Raw genomic sequence first — 21,398 nt, 5'->3', positions numbered from 1 at the left:
ATACAAAAAAAAAAAAAAAATTAGCTGGGTGTGGGGGCATATGCCTGTAATCCCAGCTACTCAGGAAGCTGAGGCAGAAGAATTGTTTGAACCTGAAAGGCAGAGTTTACAGTGAGCTGAGATCACGCCACTGCAATCCAGCCTGAGTGACAGAATGAGACTCCATCTCAATAAAAATAAAAATATAAAAAAGATTTAGAATTGCAGAATGGATAAGATTTCAGCAATCAACTATCTGCTGCCTCCAAGAGACTCACCTAACACATAAGGACTCACATAAACTTAAGGTAAAGGGGTGGAAAAAGACATGCCATGTAAATGGACACTGAAAGTGAGCAGGAGTCACTATCCTTATATCAGACTATGTACCCCATAAATATGTACAATTGCTATGTCAAATTTTTAAAATCGAATAATAGTAACTTTTAAAAACTTATTTCTCTTCACCTCACTAAAACTTGGAAATGTTGGTCAAAGAATACAAATTAAAGGATGCCATTGCTGACTGCGATTGTGAACCATGTCAGCTGTCCCCTGGGATTCAGTCCTTTATGGATTGAAACCAAATATGAAGTAAGGTGGTAGTTGGTACTATCTGGATACACGACGTGGTCATTTGTATCTGGCTTCTTTCTCTGAGTATAATGCATTCAAGTTTAATCCATGTGGTAGCAGGGATCGATCTACATTCCACATTTCTTTTATTTATTTATTTATTTTTGAGACAGGGTCTCGCTCTATCGCCCAGGCTGGAGTACAGTGATGTGATTGTGGCTCTCTGCATCCTCCACTTCCCAGGTTCAAGCAATTCTCCCGCCTCAGCCTCCCAAGTAGCTGGGACTACAGCATGTGCCACCCACCGCGCCCAGGTAATTTTGTATTTTAACTGCCTTAATGGAGACAAGAGTTTCCATTTGGAGTGACGTAAACGTTCTGGAAGTACCGTAGTGGTGATGGCTGGACAACGTCATGACTGTACTTAATGCCACTGAGTTGTACACTTTGGTTAATTTTATGTTTTATGACCTGGGTCCCATCAACTAAACTGTATCTCTAGGGATGTAACCCAGGCATTAATACTTTTTTAAACTCCCTCATTGATTCCACCAGGCAGCTGAGTTAGGAAACCAGTGTTGAAAGGGAAGGGGAACGTAGCTGCATGGATTGAGCACCTATACCTCCCAGGATTTACCTCAAGCATTGTCTCCTCTGAGACCCACCCTCAACCACCCTGTAGCCACCTCCAGTGATTCTCTGTCACCTCATCTGATCTATTTCCATTTTAAACACGTGTCGTCATCTGAGTTCTCTTGTTTACCAGTTTATCCACTTATTACCTGTCCCTTCCCACAAAATCACCAGTATTGATCTTGCAATGCATTAGAATCACCTTGAGGCCTTTAAATATAGATAGATAGATAGATAGATAGATAGATAGATTGATGTCAGCTGGGCCTGGTGGTACAAGCTTGTTACTACTCCAGAGGCTGAGGTGGGAGGGTCACTTGAACCCAGAAGTTTGAGGCTGCAGTGAGCTGTGATCACACCACTGCACTCCAGCCTAAGCAGCAGAGCAAGATTCTATGTTACAGAACTTAAAAATGTACAATCTGCTGTTACAAGCTATAGTCACCCTGCCATACGACGTGTCAAAAACTTATTCCTCCTGCCTACTTGAAAATTTGAATGTAAATTAGTATAACTTTCATGGAAAATGGTATGGCAGTTCCTCAAAAAAAAAAAACAAAACTAGAAATAGAGCTACCATATGATCCAGCAATCCCACTACTGATTATATATCCGATAGAAATGAAATCAGCATCTCAAGAGAGTTATCTGCACTACCATGTTTATTGCACCATTATTCACCCGTAACCAAGACATAAAATAAACCTAAGTGCCCATCAACAATTGCATGGATAAAGAAAATGTATATTGTATATTATATTGCAAATGTTATACATGTATACAAGATTTTGATACATGTACAGTGTCTACATATAATGCATAATGTGTATATTCATATGTATACATATAGTCTACTTTTTATACATGTATACACACAATGGAATACTATTCAGCCTTTAAAAGGAGGAAATCCCATCATTTGCCACATGGATGAACCTGGAGAACATGATGGTTAAGTGAAATAATCCAGACACAGAAAAACAAACACTGCATGATCTCACATATACGTGAGATCTAAAGAAGTCCAACTCGTGAAAGTTGAGTGGTAGAACAGTTGTTGCCAGGGGCTGGGGCAGGTAACAGGGAGATATTGATCAAAGTATACAAAGTTTCATATTACATTTTGGGGGTTTTATTTGTTTGTTGGTTGGTTCGGTTTTGGGGTTTTTTGGGTTTTGTTTTTGGTTTGTTTGTTTTTGAGAGAGGGTCTTGTTCTGTTGCCCAGGCTGGAGTGGAGTGCAGTGGTGCAATCATAGCTCACTGCAGCCTCAAACTCCTGGGCTCAAGTGATCCTCCCACCTCAGCCTCCCAAGTAGCTGGGACTATACCCCTCCTGGCTCATACTACATTCTTGAGGAAGGACGTGGTGTTATTTCCACTTTATATCTGTGGAGTAAAGACACAGAAGCACCAATTCTGACAACTTCACACCTTTGCTCCCAACGCACATCAATTGAACGTTTTCCATGTGTCATGCTGGTTGCCATGCAAACACAACATGCATGGCTCACTCTCACTGGCTGACTGTCTTTAGGAGAAAGAAAGAAGGTATCAGAGGAGCATTATAAGAGCAAAGTGGGCCGGGCGCGGTGGCTCACGCCTGTAATCCCAGCACTTTGGGAGGCCGAGGTGGGTGGATCACGAGGTCAAGAGATCGAGACCATCCTGGTCAACATGGTGAAACCCCGTCTCTACTAAAAATACAAAAAATTAGCTGGGCATGGTGGCGCGTGCCTGTAATCCCAGCTACTCAGGAGGCTGAGGCAGGAGAATTGCCTGAACCCAGGAGGCGGAGGTTGCGGTGAGCCGAGATCACGCACTCTAGCCTGGGTAACGAGAGCGAAACTCCGTCTCAAAAAAAAAAAAAAAAAAGCAAAGTGACTGTCCAGGAGAAGTGCAGGCAGCCATGGAAATTGAGAACCACCTGGTCCAGGAAGGGTTCAGCAGCAGCTTCTGCAGAAGCTTCATTTTACTTGAGATTTGATTAATCTTTTAACAACCAAGAGTCCTTGTGTCATTCTCCAGCTATGAATTCCTCAATGGCTCCCCATTGCCTATTTGGATCAAGGATCAACTTATGCACTTTGCGTAGGACTTCCCTGGCTTCTTAGCAGTGAAATCCCCACATGCCAGAAAACTCTGCAGATCTGGGCAAACCAGGACGGTTGGTCACTCCAAAACCCAAGCACATTCAGACTCCCTTAGGGTGACTTCAAGCCCCTTCATGATCCCACCCTTTCCTGGAATCACCTCTCACTATTAGGACTCACTTCCCATCAGCAGGACTCATCTCTCAACAGAGGGACTCTCCTCTCATCACTGGGCTTACCTCTCACCACCAGAGCTCACATCTCACCACCTGGACTCACTGTCGCCTCCTGGATTCACCCACCTGGACTCACCTCTCACCACCTGGACTCATCTCTCACCACCTGGACTCACTTCTCACCAGCTGAACTCACCCACCTTGACTCATATCTCACCATCTCACTGCCTGGACTCACATCTCACCTGGGCTTACCTCTCACCATCTGGACTCACCTCCAACCACCTGGACTCATCTCTCACCACCTGGACTCATCTCTTACCTCAACTCACCTCTCAACTGGACTCACTTCTCACCACCTGAGCTCATCTCTCACTAACTTGACTCACTCTCACCACCTGGACTCATCTCTCACCACCTGAATGCATCTCTCACCAGCTTGACTCACTTCTTACCTCCTGGACTCACCTACCTGGACTCACCTCTCACCCCCTGGACTCACCTCTCACCATCTGGACTCACCTCTCAACACCTAGACCTCACTTCTCACCACGCAGACTCATCTCTCACAACCTGGGCTTATTTCTCACCACCTGGACTCACCTCCCACCATCTGGACTAACTCTCACCACCACTGACTCTTACACTTTATTCTCTGGCCATATGGAGGCAGACATGGTGCCTTGCATCCACCAAGCTCACACTCTTTCACCTCTGCTATTGCCCCATGTTGGGACCCCTCTGCATTGGCTGCTTCTCCCAAATGCCCACTTGGAAAGCACCTACTCATTCCTCAAACCTCAGGTGACATATACCTCCTCTGTGAAGCCAACTTGTAACCCTGAAACCATTAGGTAGGCATTCCTCCATGGAGTCCTTATGCCAGGTTGCCTTTCTTGGACCAGCCAATTGTCAGAAAACTCTGATTAATATAATTAATCAATGTAATTACTTAATTAGTTAACTCACAGGTACTCCAGCACATGCTGACACATCCTTCTCTTACATACTGATACTGTGGAAATACGTGTCTCAGTAGAGGAGCGAGGAGCTCGTGACATTTCATCATCGTTGGACTGAGGAGAAATTCATGAGGAGCCACCTCTGCCAACCTCCATTTTCAGAGACAATTGAACATCCCAGTACACTCATCCACCCAGTTCTTCCTTCCTGGGCTTTTACCGTGTGCCTCGTTCCAAATGAAACACTCAACCACAGCCCTCAACCCAAGAACTGGGCAGTCTAAACCCACCTGCCTCCATGCAGGAGGGGGCTGCCTCAGAAATGCCCTCTCAATCCTGGGCTGATCGAAGGCCAGTTCCTCCCAACTCTGCATTCAATGATGCCGTGTTTGTAACTTGACATCAGCTACAGTGAGAATACATACACCATGGAAATTGGCAAACTACAAATGAGGACATTTTTGCTTTTTATTGCTTTGGAGGTTTTTTGTTTTACTTCCTTTTTATTTTTAATGGACGCATAATAACTGTACACATTCATGGGGTACATAGTAATGTTTTGAGGCATATGACATACAGTAATCAGATCAGGGTAATTGACATGTCAATCATCTCAAACTTGTATCATTTCTTTGTGTTGGGAACATGCAATATCCTCCTTCCAGCTATTTGAAAATGTAATATATTATTGTTTACTATAGTTGTCCTACAGTGCTGTAGAACACTAGAGCTTACTCTTCCTACCTATCTGTATTTTTGTGGGGGGAAGAGGAGAGACAAGGGCAAGTAAAAATGCCATAAAGTGTTTCTATCATTTTGAAGTTACCTTTATCTTTCTTTTTTTTTTTTTCAATTTTTATTTTAAATTCAGAGGTGAGTCCAGGTGGTGGGAGGTGAGTCCAGGTGGTGAGAAGTAAGCCCAGATTGTGAAAGATGAGTTCGGGTGGTGAGAGGCGAGTCCTAGGTGGTGAGAGATGAGTCTAGTTGTTGAGAGGTGAGTCCAGGTGAGAGGTGAGTCCAGACGGTGAGAGGTGAGTCCAGACGGTAAGAGGTGAGTCCGGGGGGCGAGACGTGAGTCCAGCATATTTGTGACATGGGTATATCGGTAAGTTTTCACACTGCTATAAAGAAATACCCGAGACTGGGTAACTCATAAAGAGGTGTAATTCACTCACAGTTCTGCATGGCTGGGGAGGCCTCAGGAAACTTAAAATCATGGCAGAAGGGGAAGAAGCATGTCTTACGTGGTAGCAGGACAGAGACGTGCAGAGCAAAGTGGGAAAAGCCCTTTATAAAACCATCAGATTTCTTGACAACTCGCTCACTATCATGGGAACAGCATGGGGGAACTGCCCCCATGATCCAGTCACCTCCCATGAGGTCCCTCCCCAGCATGTGGGATTACAATTAGATTACAATTCAAGATGAGATTTGGGGAGGGACACAGAGCCAGACCATGTAAATGGCTAAACTGCGTGATGCTGATGTTTGCTGTATGAATGATCCCGTCACCCAGTAGTGAGCACAGGACATAGTAGGTAGTTTATCAACCCTAGCCTCCTCTCCTGTCCTCTTCCCTCTAGTAGTCACCAGTGTCTATTGCATCCATCTTTATGTTCATGAGTACTCAATGTTTTGCTCCCACTTATAAGTGAGGACATGTGGTGTTTGGTTTTCTGTTCTGGCATTAATTCGCTTAGGATAATGGCCTCCAGCTGCATCCATGTTGCTGCAAAATACATTATTATTATTATTATTATTATTATTATTATTATTTATTATTTTTTTTTTTGAAACGGAGTTTCGCTCTTGATACCCAGGCTGGAGTGCAATGGCGCGATCTCGGCTCACCGCAACCTCCGCCTCCTGGGTTCAGGCAATTCTCCTGCCTCAGCCTCCCGAGTAGCTGGGATTACAGGCACGCGCCACCATGCCCAGCTAATTTTTTGTATTAGTAGAGACGGGGTTTCACCATGTTGACCAGGATGGTCTCGATCTCTTGACCTCGTGATCCACCCACCTCGGCCTCCCAAAGTGCTGGGATTACAGGCGTGAGCCACCGCGCCCGGTCGCAAAATACATTATTATTATTTTTTGAGACACAGTGTCTCTCTGTCACCCAGGCCGGAGTGCAGTGTCACCGTCTCAGCTCATGCAACCTCCGCCTCCCGGGTTGAAGCGATTCTCCTGCCTCCGCCTCCCCAGTGGCTGGGATTACAGGAATGTGCCACCATGCCTGGCTAATTTTTGTATTTTTAGTAGAGATGGGTTTCACCATGTTGGCCAGGCTGTTGTCAAACTCCTGACCTCAGGTAATCAGTCCGCCTCTGCCTCCCAAAGTGCTGGGATTATAGGCGTGAGCCACCATACCCGGCCATGATTGGGTTATTTTCTTTGGCTGCATAGTGTTCCATGGTATATATATATAACATGTTTTCTTTATCTAATCTACTGTTGATGGGCACCTAGGTTGATTCCATGTTTTTGCTGTTGTGAATAGCACTAGCTGTAATTTTGTATCCTTTAACAAATCTCTCCCTATCCTCTCTTCCCCCCACCCTTCCCAGCCTCTGACATCCACTGTGCCACTTTTTGCTTTTACAAAATTAACTTACTTTTTTAGCTTCCGCATATGAATGAGAACATGTGCTGTTTAACTTTCTGTTTCTAGCATATTTCACCTGACATAATGTCCTCCAGTTCCATCCATGTTGCCACAAATGCCATTCTTTGTTATGGCTGAAATGGATTTCATTCTTTTTATGGGGATGTTTTTTTTTGTGAGTTTTTTACTTCATTTTGTTTTGTTTTTAGAGAGCCAAGTGTGAGGCATCTTCCAACACACCACTGAAAATACTCCAAGTCCCAATTGCTTCCCCTAAGATCCAACCTTCTTAACTGACCAGACCCTGTGAAAAGATGAGATTTCAAGGAGGAGGAACATAGCGAAAGCATGCTTTAGCTAAAATGTTGGCATGGGGTAAGAGTAGGATATTATGTCCAGTTTGATTTGGTGTTTCCCAGGATTTTGTTTCTCTTTTAGCCAAAAGTGTGTACTTTTTATCCCATTGCAGAATTAATGCAATGGCCCCATTGAAATGGTGGTCGCGTGGGTAGGTTCAGTTTGAAAAAATTATGAAGCTGCACATTTAAGAATTGTGTACTTTCCTTCACATAGGTTATTCTCTTTTTTTATTACTATACTTTAAGTTCTGGGGTACGTGTGCAGGTCGGGCAGGATTGTTACATAGGTTTACACATGCCACAGTGTAAACCTATGTTTATGCTGCATCCATCCCCTAGTCATCTACATTAGGTATTTCTCCTAATGTTAGCCCTCCCCAATCCCCCCACCCCCTGATATCCCTCCCCAATTCCCCCACTCCCTGCTATTCCTCCCCTAGCCCCTCCACCCACCAACAGGCCCCAGTATGTGATGTTCCCCTCCCTATGTCCATGTGCTCTCATTGTTCAACACCCACTTACGAGTGAGAACATGTGGTGTTTGATTTTCTGTTCTTGTGTCAGTTTGCTGAGAATGATGGTTTCCAGCTTCATCCATGTCCCTGCAAAGGACATGAATTCATCCTTTTTATGGCTGCATAGTATTCCATGGTGTATATTGCCACATTTTCTTTATCTAAATAGTTTTTTAAAGAACATGAAAAAATTTGAGTTAGTTCCACATGTGCTAACATGGAAAGATGACCCAGACACATAATTCGGTGAACAAGGCAAGTATCAGGACAATTTTGTAGAATGAGCCCGCCTATGTAACCGACACTGTGAATGTGTGTAGATCAATGAAGAAATAGGAGCTGAAGGGAAATTGCTCAGTCTTGTGTCTGGGTTACCTCGAAGCAAAGGAAATAATTGGAAAGATGAGAGTGGGCCAGTTTTGCTAAAAAAAAACTTTCTGTATTGCTTAAAAATCACACTAGCAGGAATGGAATTAAAACATGCATCAGGCCAAGCATGGTAGGGATCACTCCTGTAATCCCAACACCTTGGGAGGCCCAGGCAAGTGGATCATTTTGAGCTCAGGAGTTTAAGACCAGCCTAGGCAACATGGCAAAACCCTGTTTCTACAAAAAAAAAAAAAAAAAATAGCCAGGCATGGTGGCACACACCTGTAGTCCCAGCTACTGGGGAGGCTGAGGCAAGAGAATTGCTCGAGTCCGGGAAGCAGAGGTTGCAGTGAGTCAAGATCCTTGCACCCCAGCCTGAGCAACTTCATGAGACCCTGTCTTAAAAAAAAATCCACACAAAAACTTATATATATAAATATGTATAACAGCATCCTTCAAACAGCCAAAAGCCTAGCACAACTCAAATGTCCCTCCACAGATGAATAAATAAACAAAATGAGGTATATCTGTACAATGGACTATTATTCAGCCACAAAAAGGGATGAAGCACTAACGTGCTACAGTGTGGATGCTGTCTTCTTCCTCCTTGAGACTTCATTGCTTTATAGGGTCTGGTCAGTTAAGAAGGTTGGATCTCAGGGGAAGGGATTGGAATGGGAGTATCTGCAATGATTTGCTGAAAGATGCCTAACACTTGGCTCTCTAAAAACAAAAACAAAATGAAACAAGAGACAACAAACCAACATCCCCCAATACTCTTCTTTTTTTTTTTTTTTTTTTTTTTGAGACGGAGTTTCGCTCTTGTTACCCAGGCTGGAGTGCAATGGCGCGATCTCGGCTCACCGCAACCTCCGCCTCCTGGGTTCAGGCAATTCTCCTGCCTCAGCCTCCTGAGTAGCTGGGATTACAGGCATGCACCACCATGCCCAGCTAATTTTTTGTATTTTTAGTAGAGACGGGGTTTCACCATGTTGACCAGGATGGTCTCGATCTCTTGACCTCATGATCCACCCACCTCGGCCTCCCAAAGTGCTGGGATTACAGGCGTGAGCCACCGCGCCCGGCTGTTCTTGAAAACATCATGCTGAGCGAAAGAAGCCAGACACAAAAATCACATAATATGATTCTATTTCTGTGAAATATCCAGAACAGGGTAAGCTACAGAGACAGAAAGTCAGCTAGTGGTTGACTAAGGCTAGACTGTATGGAGAGATTGGGAGTGGTAGCTAAAGGGTACTGGGATTATTTTGGGGGGGGGGGGGGTGATAAAAACGTTCTAAAATGTGCCAGGTGTGGCGGCTCACACCTGTAATCCCACACTTTGAGAGGCCAGGTGAGGAAGATCCCTTGAGGCCAGGAGTTCGAGACCAGCTCGGGCAACATAGCAAGACTGTCTCTGCAAAAAACTTAAAAAAAAAAAAAAAAAAAAAAACTAACCAGGCGTGGCGGTGTGCACTTGTAGTCTCAGCTACCCAGGAGGCTGAGGCAGGAGGATCACATGAGCCCAGGAGTTTGAAGCTGCAGTGAGCTGTGATCTCTCTACTGCACTCCAGCCTGGTGACAGATCAAGATCTTGTCTCTAAAAAAAAGAAAAAAGAAAATGTTCCAGAATGACCTGTGGCAATGGTTGCATCACTGTGAATATACTAAAACTCACTGAATTGGACACTTTCAGTGAGTGAATTGTATAATACGTAAATTATATCTCATTTAAGCTGTTGCTGTGGAATCAAGTTTGTTCTGCCTCCGTGGAACAAGCCGATCACTGTAGTGACAGATTTTGCAGAAGAGAAAGAGTTTATTCACAAGGCAATTAATTGAGGTGGTGGGAAAACAGGTCTCAAATCCTCCTACCCAAAAATAGGGTTTGAGGGTACTTATGGGATAGAACACAGGGTGGTCCAAAGTATGAAGAAAGATAACTGGCAGTAGAAAAGGTGAAGTCATGAGGATTTCTGAGCAAGCATAGTTGAGCTACATGGCTTTAGATAGGACATATGTGCAGAAAGTAGCATTTAGCATGACCTGAGGTGGAGTTTATGGCCCTCTGATGTCAGCTACCCACATGGGTCCAGATGAAGGGTCCATGATCTCCACTGGCTTAAACTAGACAAGAGCTGCCTCCCACCTAGTTCTTGAAAAACAACTTTAAGCACCCATTACCATAGTGACCCACAGTCAGAAATGTTATCTGTAGGGAAGCTATCGAGAGTTTAGTTAGCATTATTTGGCTATGTGACTTGCTAGTGGCATTTTAAGATCAACTGTAAGTAAGCAATTAAAGGCAAGGCAGGTTAAGTTTGGAGGGCTTAATCAGGTTCGCCTTTGGTTTCACTGTTAACGTAAGTAAAATAAAATGAAATAAAATTGCTGAAAAAAATAGAGGAGGAAGAAGAGAAGAGAGGGCTCAACATGAGGCATCAGTTAAGGCAACTGGGCTGGAAACTTTTAGGGGTTATTTGTTTGCTCGTTTTTATATTTAAGACAGGGTCTGGCTCTGTCACCCAGGCTGAAGTGCAGAGGCACAGTCATAGCTCACTGCAGCCTCAAACTCCTGGGCTCGAGCCAGCCTCCTACCTCAGCCTCCTGAGCAGCTAGGACTACAGGTGCATGCTATCATTTTTTTGTTTGTTTTGTTTTTTTAGAGACAGGGTCTCACTATGCCCAGGCTGGTCTCAAACTCCTGACCTCAAGGGATCCTCCTGCCTTGGCCTCCCAAAGCACTGGGACCACAGGTGTGAGCCACCACACCTCACCCCTTATAGGTTTGAATGCCAACTGTGCCAATTGCTGACCTTGGGCAGTCATTTCACCTCTATGAGCCTCAGTTTCCCCACCTGCAAAATGGGACAATACTGATCTCTCTAGACTCTTAAGGACTTGATGAGATGATAAGTAAATGAAGTCGATGTTATCTACACAGTGGAAGGTGAGATGAATAAACAAGGCATAGTGATGATGTAATAACCAGATGAGCTGGATATGGGATGGGGGCTGGGAGAGGTTGTGGCTGGGCTGGCACAGACCTCTGGCTAATTTAGAGGCTCTGCCTAAGCCACCTTTGCCAGAGGGAGTCCACTCAGCCTTACCGTCATGCATCCCATTGGCGTTGGCTCCATTTTCACATCAAGGCTGTGCCAAGGGTGTGTCATGAGGTTTCTTGAGTGACAGAAAACTCACTGACAATAAAGGGACAGATGATTGTGCCACCTCATTCACAGACAGGCCTCTCAGGAGAAACCCAGGGAGATTCCACACTGTCAGCCCCTTCTCCAACATCAGCACGTGGTCCTGACTCCTCCTCGGTGCCCAGCTCTGTATTGGCAACTAGGAGAGTAGTGAAATTGAACTTGGCCTTGAGGAACAGCTGCTTCTAGGGTTGGTAAGTGATTTGGCAGATATTAGCTCTTCCATCTCTCTCTTTCTCTCTCTGTCTCTCTCTCACACACACACACACACACACACTCTTACATACACACGCTCTCTCTCCCTTCATGAACTAATGCTCTGGCCAGTTTGGGCAGAATGGAAGAGATTTCCATCCATACATCCACTCTTTCTTTCATCTGTTCATTTGTGTCTTATTTATTTACTCAGCAAATTCTCTCAACACCCACTCTGTGCTCCTTGCCACACTGTTGGCCGTGATGGAGACAGAGATAATGAAGTCAGGCTTTCAGTCCTGAAAACTGAGCTGCCAGTTCAGCAAGGAGAATAAGAACCAAAAACAATGCTGTAACTCAAGTAGGTCCAAGCAGAGCTGTGAGAGTCCAGAGAAGGAAAAGTTCCAGGAGCTTAAGAGGGATCATAAAACCTACCTGGGTTTGCCATTGCTGTCAAGCACCTAGGGCTCTCCCCAGGTTCTTTGTGGATGGGAAAATCGAATCTCTAGAGAGAATGAGATGCCCAAGGTCTCACAGCTGGGAAGGGACTGAGGCAGGATTTCGTTCTGGTCTGTCTGATTCCAGGGCTATGCTCCTTCCATTTCCTCCCTCACAATCTTTGGTTCCTCTTTCTTCTCAGCACTTGCTGTGTGTGTGTGTGTGTGTGTGTGTGTGTGTGTGTAAAAGAAAATATATTTAATATTCATTTCTGTCACAGACTACTGCTGCAAAAGGACAGAAGGGCAAGGAACATATCTGTCTTACTTAGTGAATTCTAAGTGCATAACACATCATAGATACCCAGAAAATATTTGCTGGCTGGCTGGCTGGCTGGCTGGATGGGTGGGTGGATGGGTGGATAGATGAGTAAATAGGTGGATGGATAGATGGAATATACAGATGATGGATGAAGGAATGGATAGAGGGAGGGTTAGATGGAGGGATGAATGGAAGATAGAAAGAATAGATGAGGGATGGAAGAAGATAGAGATGACAGATGAATGGATGGATGGATGGATGAATGAATGAGTGGATGGATGGATGGATGGGTGGATGGACATATTGGTTGATGGAAGAATGAATGGGTGGATGGAATGACTGATTAATAGATGGATAGATGGACGGATATATGTGTGAGTGGGTGGATGGATGAATGGATGAGCAAATAGGTAGGTGGAAAGATAGATGGGTTGATGGATAAATGAATGGATGAGTAGATACATGGGTTGATGGAAGAACGAATGGGTAGACGGGATGACTGATTAACAGATGGGTAGATGGACAGACAGATGGATAGATGTGTGAGTGGGTAGGTGGATGGATGGATGCGTGGATAGATAGGTCAGTGGAAAGATAAATTGGTGGACAGGTTGATGGATAAATAGACGGATGTATAATTGGACTGATGAGTGACTAGACAGATGTGTGGTTGGAACACTAAATGAGTGGATGGGATGACTGATTAATAGATAAGTAGATGGACAGATGGATGAATAGATGGATGGGTGAGTGGGTGAATGTATGGATAGACGATGAATTAATGGACAGACGGTAGATGGATAGATGAATGAATTGATGGATGACTGGATAGATAGGTGGATGAAAAGATAGATGGATGTATGGGTGATGGGGGAAGGCATAGCAGATATTATGCCACGCAAACTGTAAGAGAAGGATCTTGATAGGTTAAAAAAGAAAGAAAGAAAGAAAGAGAAAGAAAGAAAGAAAGAAAGAAAAAGCATTCCCAGCTAGGAGTGGTGGCTCATGCCTGTAACCCCAGTGTTTTGGGAGGCCGAGGCGGGCAGATCACGAGGTCAGGAGATCAAGACCATCCTGGTTAACATAGTGAAACCCCGTCTCTACTAAAAATACAAAAAATTAGCCAGGCGTGCTGGTGGGTGCCTGTAGTCCCAGCTACTTGGGAGGCTGAGGCAGAAGAATCACTTGAACTTGGGAGGCGGAGGTTGCAGTGAGCCGAGATCACGCCACTGCACACTCCAACCTGGGTGACAGAGAAAGACTCCATCTCAAAAAAAAAAAAAAAAAAAAAGAAACCATTCCCTACTGATAAGAAAGTGTAGGGAAAGGCAAGAAGATGGTGAAATACCAAGAGTATGGTAAAAATCTGTCTGTGCAGTCAGAGAACAGAACAGGACAGAACAGGACTCAGAGATGAGAATGGAGAATGTGGACAGACACTCAGCCTCAAGGAAGAGCAAGGGAGGTGGACTGACCCCTTTGTATTTGAGATAATATCAACATTGTATTCCCCACTTTGATGGCATTCTCCTTTTAAATCCATCTCCAAGGCATCTCTTTGAGATGGCTTCCCCAGCCCGTCATCTCCTGGGTAGAAAAGGGAAACACATGGGCCACTTGCCTCTGCTCATCATTCCAGGGCTTTCAGAGGGAAGCTCAGTCCATCACAAGCTGGTGAATGACCCAAGGGAGATACAGGAAGTTTTTGGAGGTGGGGGGCATTGTGGGATGGGCCCAGCAGTCTGAAGACACCGTGAAATTGTCATTCTAGGGATGATATATTACTATTTCATGGACTATCATGCTTTGGCCAGATCTGTCCGTGGACCAAATGCCCACCTCTGGGGTGCTATTCGGTTTCAAAAATCCAGATAAACCAGTTTGTCCCCTGAGCCGCTCTGCCTCTTTTTAATGACTTTTAACCTATTTTTTCTTGACCCCCAGGATCAGACAAGGGTACTGGGAGCTGGAGTTCACAGTCAAAGGAGAAATGAGCAATCTGCGACCTTTGGAGGAGGTCAGCTGGGTGCAGGTTGAGGGGAGGGCGATCATATGGGGAGGAGGAAGGTGAGGACCTTAATGTCTTGGAAGAGGGAGTGAAAACATCATGACCAGAACTCAGAGCTAGGAGGTACTTTGTAATCAACAAAACAGCAAAAAACTACTCAGAGATGGAACCCAAGTTAGGTTGGGGGGTGGGGGCAGTCAGACTCAGCTACATCTGTCTCCAAAGATCAAGTTCTTCTCAACACATTAAACGTTCTGAGAAGTCCTGCAATGAACAATTTTACATTGAGTTTTTAAAAGATGACGTTCTTATCACTGGGGTACTCAGTACCCTGCTTCTGTTCTGAAAAGAAATGTTGACTCCCCAAAATTCTTCTTCCTCAGATGGGAAAGCATGGGATCTCAGTATTAGCTTCAGAAACTCTGAGACCTCTGCAAGTGAGGAGGTAACAGAGGAATGCTCAGAACACTCTTGGGGAGGATGAGGAGACTTGTAAAGCCACAAAATATGACAACTGGAAGAGATCTTCGAAATCACACACACTCTCATTGTCTATATTTGGAAAGTGAGGCTCAGGTGATCAGATGGGTGCAGTGACTTGCCCCAAGTTCACACCAAGCTAGAACAAAGCTGGACCCCAGATTGGGTTGCCAGATGTAGGAAATAAAAATAAAGGGCACCCAATTCACATCAACAACAAATAATTGTGTAGTATAAGTATATCCCATGCAATATTTGGGATCTACTTATACTAAAAAATTACTTCTTTTTTTATTTGAAATGTAAACGTACCTGAGCATGTTGTATTGTACCTGATGACCCTTAGCTCAAGCCTCTCTTGTTTCATTTGTTTTTGTGATGGGGTCTTGCTCGTTGCCCAGGCAAGAGTGCAATGGCAAGATCATGGCTCACTGCAACCTCAACCTCCCAGGCTCAAGCGATTCTCCCACCTCAGCCTCCAAAGGAGCTGGGACCACAGGTGCACACCAGCACACCCTGCTAATTTCTTGTTTTTTCTTTTTCTTTTTTTTTTGAGACAGAGTCTCACTCTGTTGCCCAAGCTGGAGTGCAATGGTGTGATCTCAGCTCACCACAACCTCTGCCTCCTGGGTTCAAGCGATTTTCCTACCTCAGCCTCCCAAGTAGCTGGGACTACAGGTGCACGCCACCACACTCAGCCAATTGTTTGTATTTTTAGTAAAGATGGGGTTTCACCATGTTAGCCAAGATAGTCTCTATTTCCTGACTTTGTGATCCTCCCACCACAGCCTCCCAATGTGCTGGGATTACAGGCGTGAACCACCGCACCCAGTCCAGATAATTTTGTCATTTTCTGTAGAGACAGAGTCTCACTATGTTGCCCAAGCTGGTCTCAAACTCCTGGGCTAAAGTGATCCTCCCACCTCAGCCTCCCAGAGTGATGGGACCACAGGCGTGAGCCATCACACCCAGCCTCCACACCTCTTTTGACTAAATCCGCTTCTCCTTGAACCTCCCATGCTGATTTTTGTCATCTCTTGGCCCAGGAGAAATATGATATGTCAGGTGCCCGCCTGGCCCTCACATTGTGTGTCACCAAAGCCCGGGAAGGTTCCGAAGAAGACCTGGATGCCCTGGAACACATGTTCCAGCAGCTAAGATTCGAAAGCACCATGAAGAGAGACCCCACTGCCCAGGTATCAGGGTGCCTACTCCAAGCCAGGCTGGGGGAAAGATACTAGCTTGGATGTGTGGGCTCTAGGGACTCAGCTGAGTCTGGTTCTTCCTCTCACTCCAGCAATTCCAGGAAGAGCTGGAAAAATTCCAGCAGGCCATCGATTCCTGGGAAGAACCCGTCAGTTGTGCCTTCGTGGTACTCATGGCTCATGGGAAGGAAGGCCTCCTCGAGGGAGAAGATGGGGAGATGGTCAAGCTGGAGAACCTCTTTGAGGCCCTGAACAACAAGAACTGCCAGGCCCTGCGAGCCAAGCCCAAGGTGTACATCATACAGGCCTGTCGAGGAGGTGGGGACAGACCCAAGAGCAGTCTGTGGTTTGTTGTTTTGTTTTGTTTTCTTGAGACAGAGTCTTGCTCTAGCACCCAGGCTGGAGTGCAGTGATGCAATCTCAACTCATTGCAATCTCCATCTCCCAGGCCCCAGTCATCCTCCTGCTTCAGCCTCCTGAGTAGCTGAGACTACAGGCGCCTGCCACTATGTCCAGCTAATTTTTATAGAGACAGGGTCTCATTATGTTGCCCAGGCTGGTCTCAAACTCCTGAGGTCAAGCAATCCTCCCGCCTCAGCCTCCCACCACCACCACGCCCAACCAAGTCTATGGTTTTATCCAAGCCAGTCTCAGATCCAAAGCCCCAGCTGAAGCCAGGCACCATGGCTCATGCCTGTAATTCCAGTACTTTGGGAGGCCCAGGTGGGAAGCTTTGTTTGAGGGCAGGAGTTCAAGACTAGCTTCTGGGCAACATAGTGAGAACCCAGCTCTACAAAAAATTTTAAAAACTAGCCAGGAGCATGGTGGCATGGGCCTGCAGTCCTAGCTACTCAGGAGGCTGAGGCAAGAGGATCACTTGAGCCCAGGATTTAGAGGCTGCAGTGAGCTATAATTACATCACTGCACTCCAGCCTGGGCAACAGAGCAAGCCCTTGTCTCTAAAAAATCAAATTAAATTAAAAAGCCCCACTGCACCTGCATACCACCAGACCATCCTAGCACCTTCTCCTTACCTTTTTTTTTTTTTAAAGAGGCAACATCTCACTCTTTCACCCAGGCTAGATTGCAGTGGTACAATCATGGCTCACTGCAGCCTCAGACTCCCAAGTTCAAGTGATCCTCCTGCCTCAGCCTCCCAAAGTGCTGGGAGGACAGGTGTGAGCCACCATGCCCGGTCCCTTTCCTTACCTGTCTCTCTGACTTTGCCTCCTCCTCTGCTTGTTGTTTCAGAACAAAAGGACCCCGGTGAAACAGTAGGTGGGGATGAGATTGTGATGGTCACCAAAGACAGCCCCCAAACCATCCCAACTTACACAGACGCCCTGCACGTCTACTCCACGGTGGAGGGTATGAGCTCCCAACTGGCCCAGGGCTACCTCTGCTCTTCCCCATCACCTGCCACTCCCGACCCCTGAACCTCTCCTCCAGGACCCACCCCCTTCCAGGATCCCCTCTACCTACCCCCCTGAAGCTCCCCCGAACCCACCTCTCTGGGATTCCCAGGATACATCTCCTACCGACATGATCAAAAAGGCTCCTGCTTCATCCAGACCCTGGTTGATGTGTTCACAAAGAGAAAAGGACATATCTTGGAGCTTCTGACAGAGGTGAGTTGACCTGAGGTAGCTGGGCCACTGCTCAGGCCAGGTAGGGTGCAGGCAGAGGGGGCTGAGCCTCCTCCTAACCCCTCTCCATTTCCCCCAGCCCCAAATCCAACCCACATCTCAACACAGAAACTAAGATGCCCATCTTCCAACAACTTTCCCAAATGCAGGGACTCTCAAAACTCACAGTATGTGAAATCGTTTCAATGAAATACAGATAAATTTCTATAAACAAACCTCCCCTTGGATATACACAATGTTTGGGCAAACTGTTTTCTTTTAATGTTTATACATGTTTTTATTGCAAATTAGGAAAACAAATGGCCCACCAAGGATTCCATACAAACTATGGCATAGGGGGAGACCATAAAGGTCTCTCATCTTAGGACAAGAATACCCACCTGCCCCGTTACCTAACCCTCCCCCATAAGCCCATGACACCGACTCCTCCAAGCTGACCACACCTGTTGCTGCAGGTGACCCGGCAGGTGGCAGAAGCAGAGCTGGATCAGGGAGGAAAACCAAGGAAAGTGAACCCTGAAATCCAAAGCACCCTCCGGAAACGGCTGTATCTGCAGTAGAAGCAGAAAGACAGGGAGGAGCTTTCCCTCCATCATGCCTTCTGTACCACAGAAATTTAGAGGCAGCTCTTACCACTTCCCAAGAGCTTCTCTTCCCAAGGATAAATGGCACCCAGTTTCCTTTTCATCACGACCCTCATGCAGGTCCTCCTTTAATCTGTCCCTGTCCTTCTTAGAGCAAGCCAGCCAAAACTTAGCACAAGGCATGGTGGTAACATTAACATCATCTCCCTCAGGCTGGACTTTCTATCTTTATTAATGCAACCTAAGAGACCTAAGAGTGCGTTCACTTACCCCACTTTCTGTTCCTGTGGTCTTCTTTCTCCCATGAAGCAGAAACAGGATAAAACTCAAGATTTTCCATGGACAAATCAATGCCCACTCATCCCCACCTACTCCAATCCAACCTCCCCCGGCTCCTGCATCTCACTTGGAGATAAAACCTCCTCCTGAGGTCAATGCATTCCCGACTTCCAGTTCCCTCCTTTACTCTGGTGATTTAGTAAGGCAAGAACCATTCTTTCCAAAACCACTCCTCCTTGGCTAGCAAGTTGGTGTCTTAACTCCGTTCTCTTCCTAGCTCATGGTATCTCTGGATAATGAAGTTGTCTCTTCCTTTCTGGATCCCTTCCTCCTCACACCCCTCCCCCTGAGACTCTGGACTCTGCCCTCTCTCCAAGAAACTCCATCCATTCATCTATTCTTACAGCCGACTACTCTGAATGAGAGCATGCTGGAGCTATGTCAAATCCCTGTTGTCACCTTGCTATTTTGCAGACAACATAATGTTCAACCTCTCATAACCGGAGAGGTTCAATAATTTGTCAAATGCAACACAGTAAGACAGAGACAAGGACAAGGTTTGACTTCCAGTCCAGCCTCCTTTCCACGACATGCTAAGCCTTGATCCATCTGAAATCTTTTTAAATTAGTGAAGATGCCTAATAAAAATTTTCCCTATCTCCAAGGTAGGAGCCTTCTGGAAGTTTCTAGAAATTCTCAATAACCACCAACTAAGGTTACCTCCAGGTAACCTTGTAGCACCAGGCTGGAAGTCAGACCGGCTTCACTATCTTCCCAGTCTGTATCTCCCCATCCCCAGCCCTGACCTTTCCTGCTCAGATAACCTGTGGGTGCATCCAGTGTCACTGAAAACTCAGAGCTAAAGATGAACCTTTTCTTCCTGGTTACTCCTCCAAGCATTCCCTGGTATCCTCAACCTCAGATTCCAGGTTCCGATTTCTGCAGTTAATCTATGACTCCTCTCTTCTTGCATCCTTCATATGCCACCAGACACCACGCCCAGTCCAGCTTGATTTTGAAACAACTTTTGTGCCTGTGTTCTCTTCTCTGACATGTTACTGTCCAGGCTCAAGTCCTCATCTTCTCTTAACTGCATCTTTGCAAACAACTTCCTCCCTTGCCTCTCTGCTTTTTCATCTCACTTTCCATGTGTCCTCCGTATCATCTATAACAATGATCTCCCTGGAACACTCAAGAAGACACAACATACCCTATTACTTAAAGACCAGGGGTCTGGGTGCAGTGGCTCATACCTGTAATCCCAACACTTTGGGAGTCTGAAGTGGGAGGATCACTTGAGGTGAGGAGTTAGAGACCAGCCTGGGCAACACAGCAAAACCTCGTCCCTACCAAAAAAAAATTAATTAACTGGGTATGGTGGCAAGTGACTGTAGTCCCAGCTACTCAGGAGGCTGAGGTTGGAGGATCACTTGAACCCAGGAGTTTGAGGCTGCAGGGATCTATGATCATGCCACTGCATCCCAGCTCTAAGCAGGAGAGTGAGATCTGGTCTCCAAAATCAATCAATCAGTCAAATAAAGACCAAAGTCAAACTGCATTTGGGATCTCTCACACCTTTCCAATGTTACCATCTGCCAGCACTTAGCTAAACTCATCTCCCATCTCTTCTGCCATGAATTCACTCTTTCAACAAGGCTAATGTCCTCTTACTCACCCTTGCCTCTAAGCGTTTGCTATCACCATTTCCCCTAAGCTGGGGGGCTCTCCCTCTCCCTTTATCCCTCTTCCACTACCTCCCACCCCTACTTTTTCCAGAAAGCCATTTCCACTCTTTTTTCTGGTTGATCCTGCCCTCTCGCCCAGGACGAGATGCTGTAAATGACCACTTCTGGAGGACAGGGAACAAGTGCTTGATCTGCATAATAAGTGTTCAATAAACAGTTGTCAAACTTTGAAAGAAAGTGTTGAAATCTTTGTTCTGTGCTGAAACCATGAGGCTGATATGAATGGAGTTATGGATTTAATTTTTTTTCCCCAGTGGCCGCTTCTTCCCAGGTGTGTCTATCATGAATGGAGAATCAGGAGCCTCATCCTGTGTCTTCTTTCCTTTTTTTTTTTCTTTAAGAGATAAGATCTTGCTCTGCCACCCAGTCTGGAGTGCAGCGGTGCCATCATAGCTCACTGCAGCCTTGACCTCCTGGGCTCAAGCAGTCCTCCCACCTCAGCCTCCCATGTAGTTAGAACTACAGGTGTGCCCCACCACACCTGGCTAATTTTCTTATTTTTTTGTGGAGATGGGGTCTCACTATGTTGCCGAGGCTAGTCTCACACTCCTGGTCTCAAGCAATCCTCCTGCCTTGACCTCCCAAGGTGCTGAGATAACAGGTGTGAGCCTCCACACTGAGCTCCTGTCTCTTTCATAAAAACAGATGCTTTGGGAATTTGTAAAGCTGCAGGCAACACTTACATGCCGAATGGCCGTCTTTTACATAATTGTTCCATCTCCAGAATGTTTCCAAGGAAGTATGCAGACACAGAAATGCTGCTTTTCAGAAATGTTGTTTATCTAAAACAAACAAAAATAACAACTGGGGTAGTTTTCATTTTTCAGACTTACCCTGGATTGCAACAGGGTGTAATCATCATTGATTATCACGTAGGAGAAGCAAACCTAGATTATCTAATCCATGCAAATGAATTTGTCAGTTCTCATCTGTTGCTATTAGAATACAATGTAATATCCAAATGGAAAATCATAAATTTTGATTTGTACTTAATTTGAGAAGTGTTTGGATTTTGTACCTGGTG

General features: G+C 45.6%; 1 protein-coding gene across 1 annotated transcript; it reads left to right on the top strand.

Moving 5' to 3' along the window:
* Positions 1-11,507: 11,507 nt before the first annotated feature.
* Positions 11,508-20,547, top strand: CASP14 (caspase 14). The gene is made up of 7 exons (XM_012457787.2): positions 11,508-11,667; positions 14,372-14,444; positions 15,962-16,111; positions 16,213-16,438; positions 17,372-17,488; positions 17,645-17,748; positions 18,222-20,547. Exons 2-7 carry the CDS (start codon positions 14,418-14,420, stop codon positions 18,324-18,326), a joined length of 729 nt encoding a protein of 242 aa, XP_012313210.1. The 5' UTR covers positions 11,508-11,667; positions 14,372-14,417; the 3' UTR covers positions 18,327-20,547.
* Positions 20,548-21,398: the final 851 nt, after the last annotated feature.

This window comes from Aotus nancymaae, unplaced genomic scaffold (assembly GCF_030222135.1).
Source record: "Aotus nancymaae isolate 86718 unplaced genomic scaffold, 86718_ANA_hifiasm-v0.15.2.pri h1tg000028l, whole genome shotgun sequence".
NCBI classification, from domain to species: Eukaryota; Metazoa; Chordata; class Mammalia; order Primates; family Aotidae; genus Aotus; species Aotus nancymaae.
The sequence above is the reverse complement of the archived record's forward strand: the minus strand, read 5'-3'. Positions and strand labels throughout refer to the sequence as shown.

Excerpts from the sequence above, each read along its gene's own strand:
- CASP14 (XM_012457787.2), top strand. The coding sequence starts at position 14,418 with ATGAGCAATCTGCGACCTTTGGAGGAG. Across the intron at positions 16,112-16,212 it reads AGAGAGACCCCACTGCCCAG|CAATTCCAGGAAGAGCTGGA; the intron begins GTATCAGGGTGC and ends CTCTCACTCCAG. Across the intron at positions 16,439-17,371 it reads CATACAGGCCTGTCGAGGAG|AACAAAAGGACCCCGGTGAA; the intron begins GTGGGGACAGAC and ends TTGTTGTTTCAG.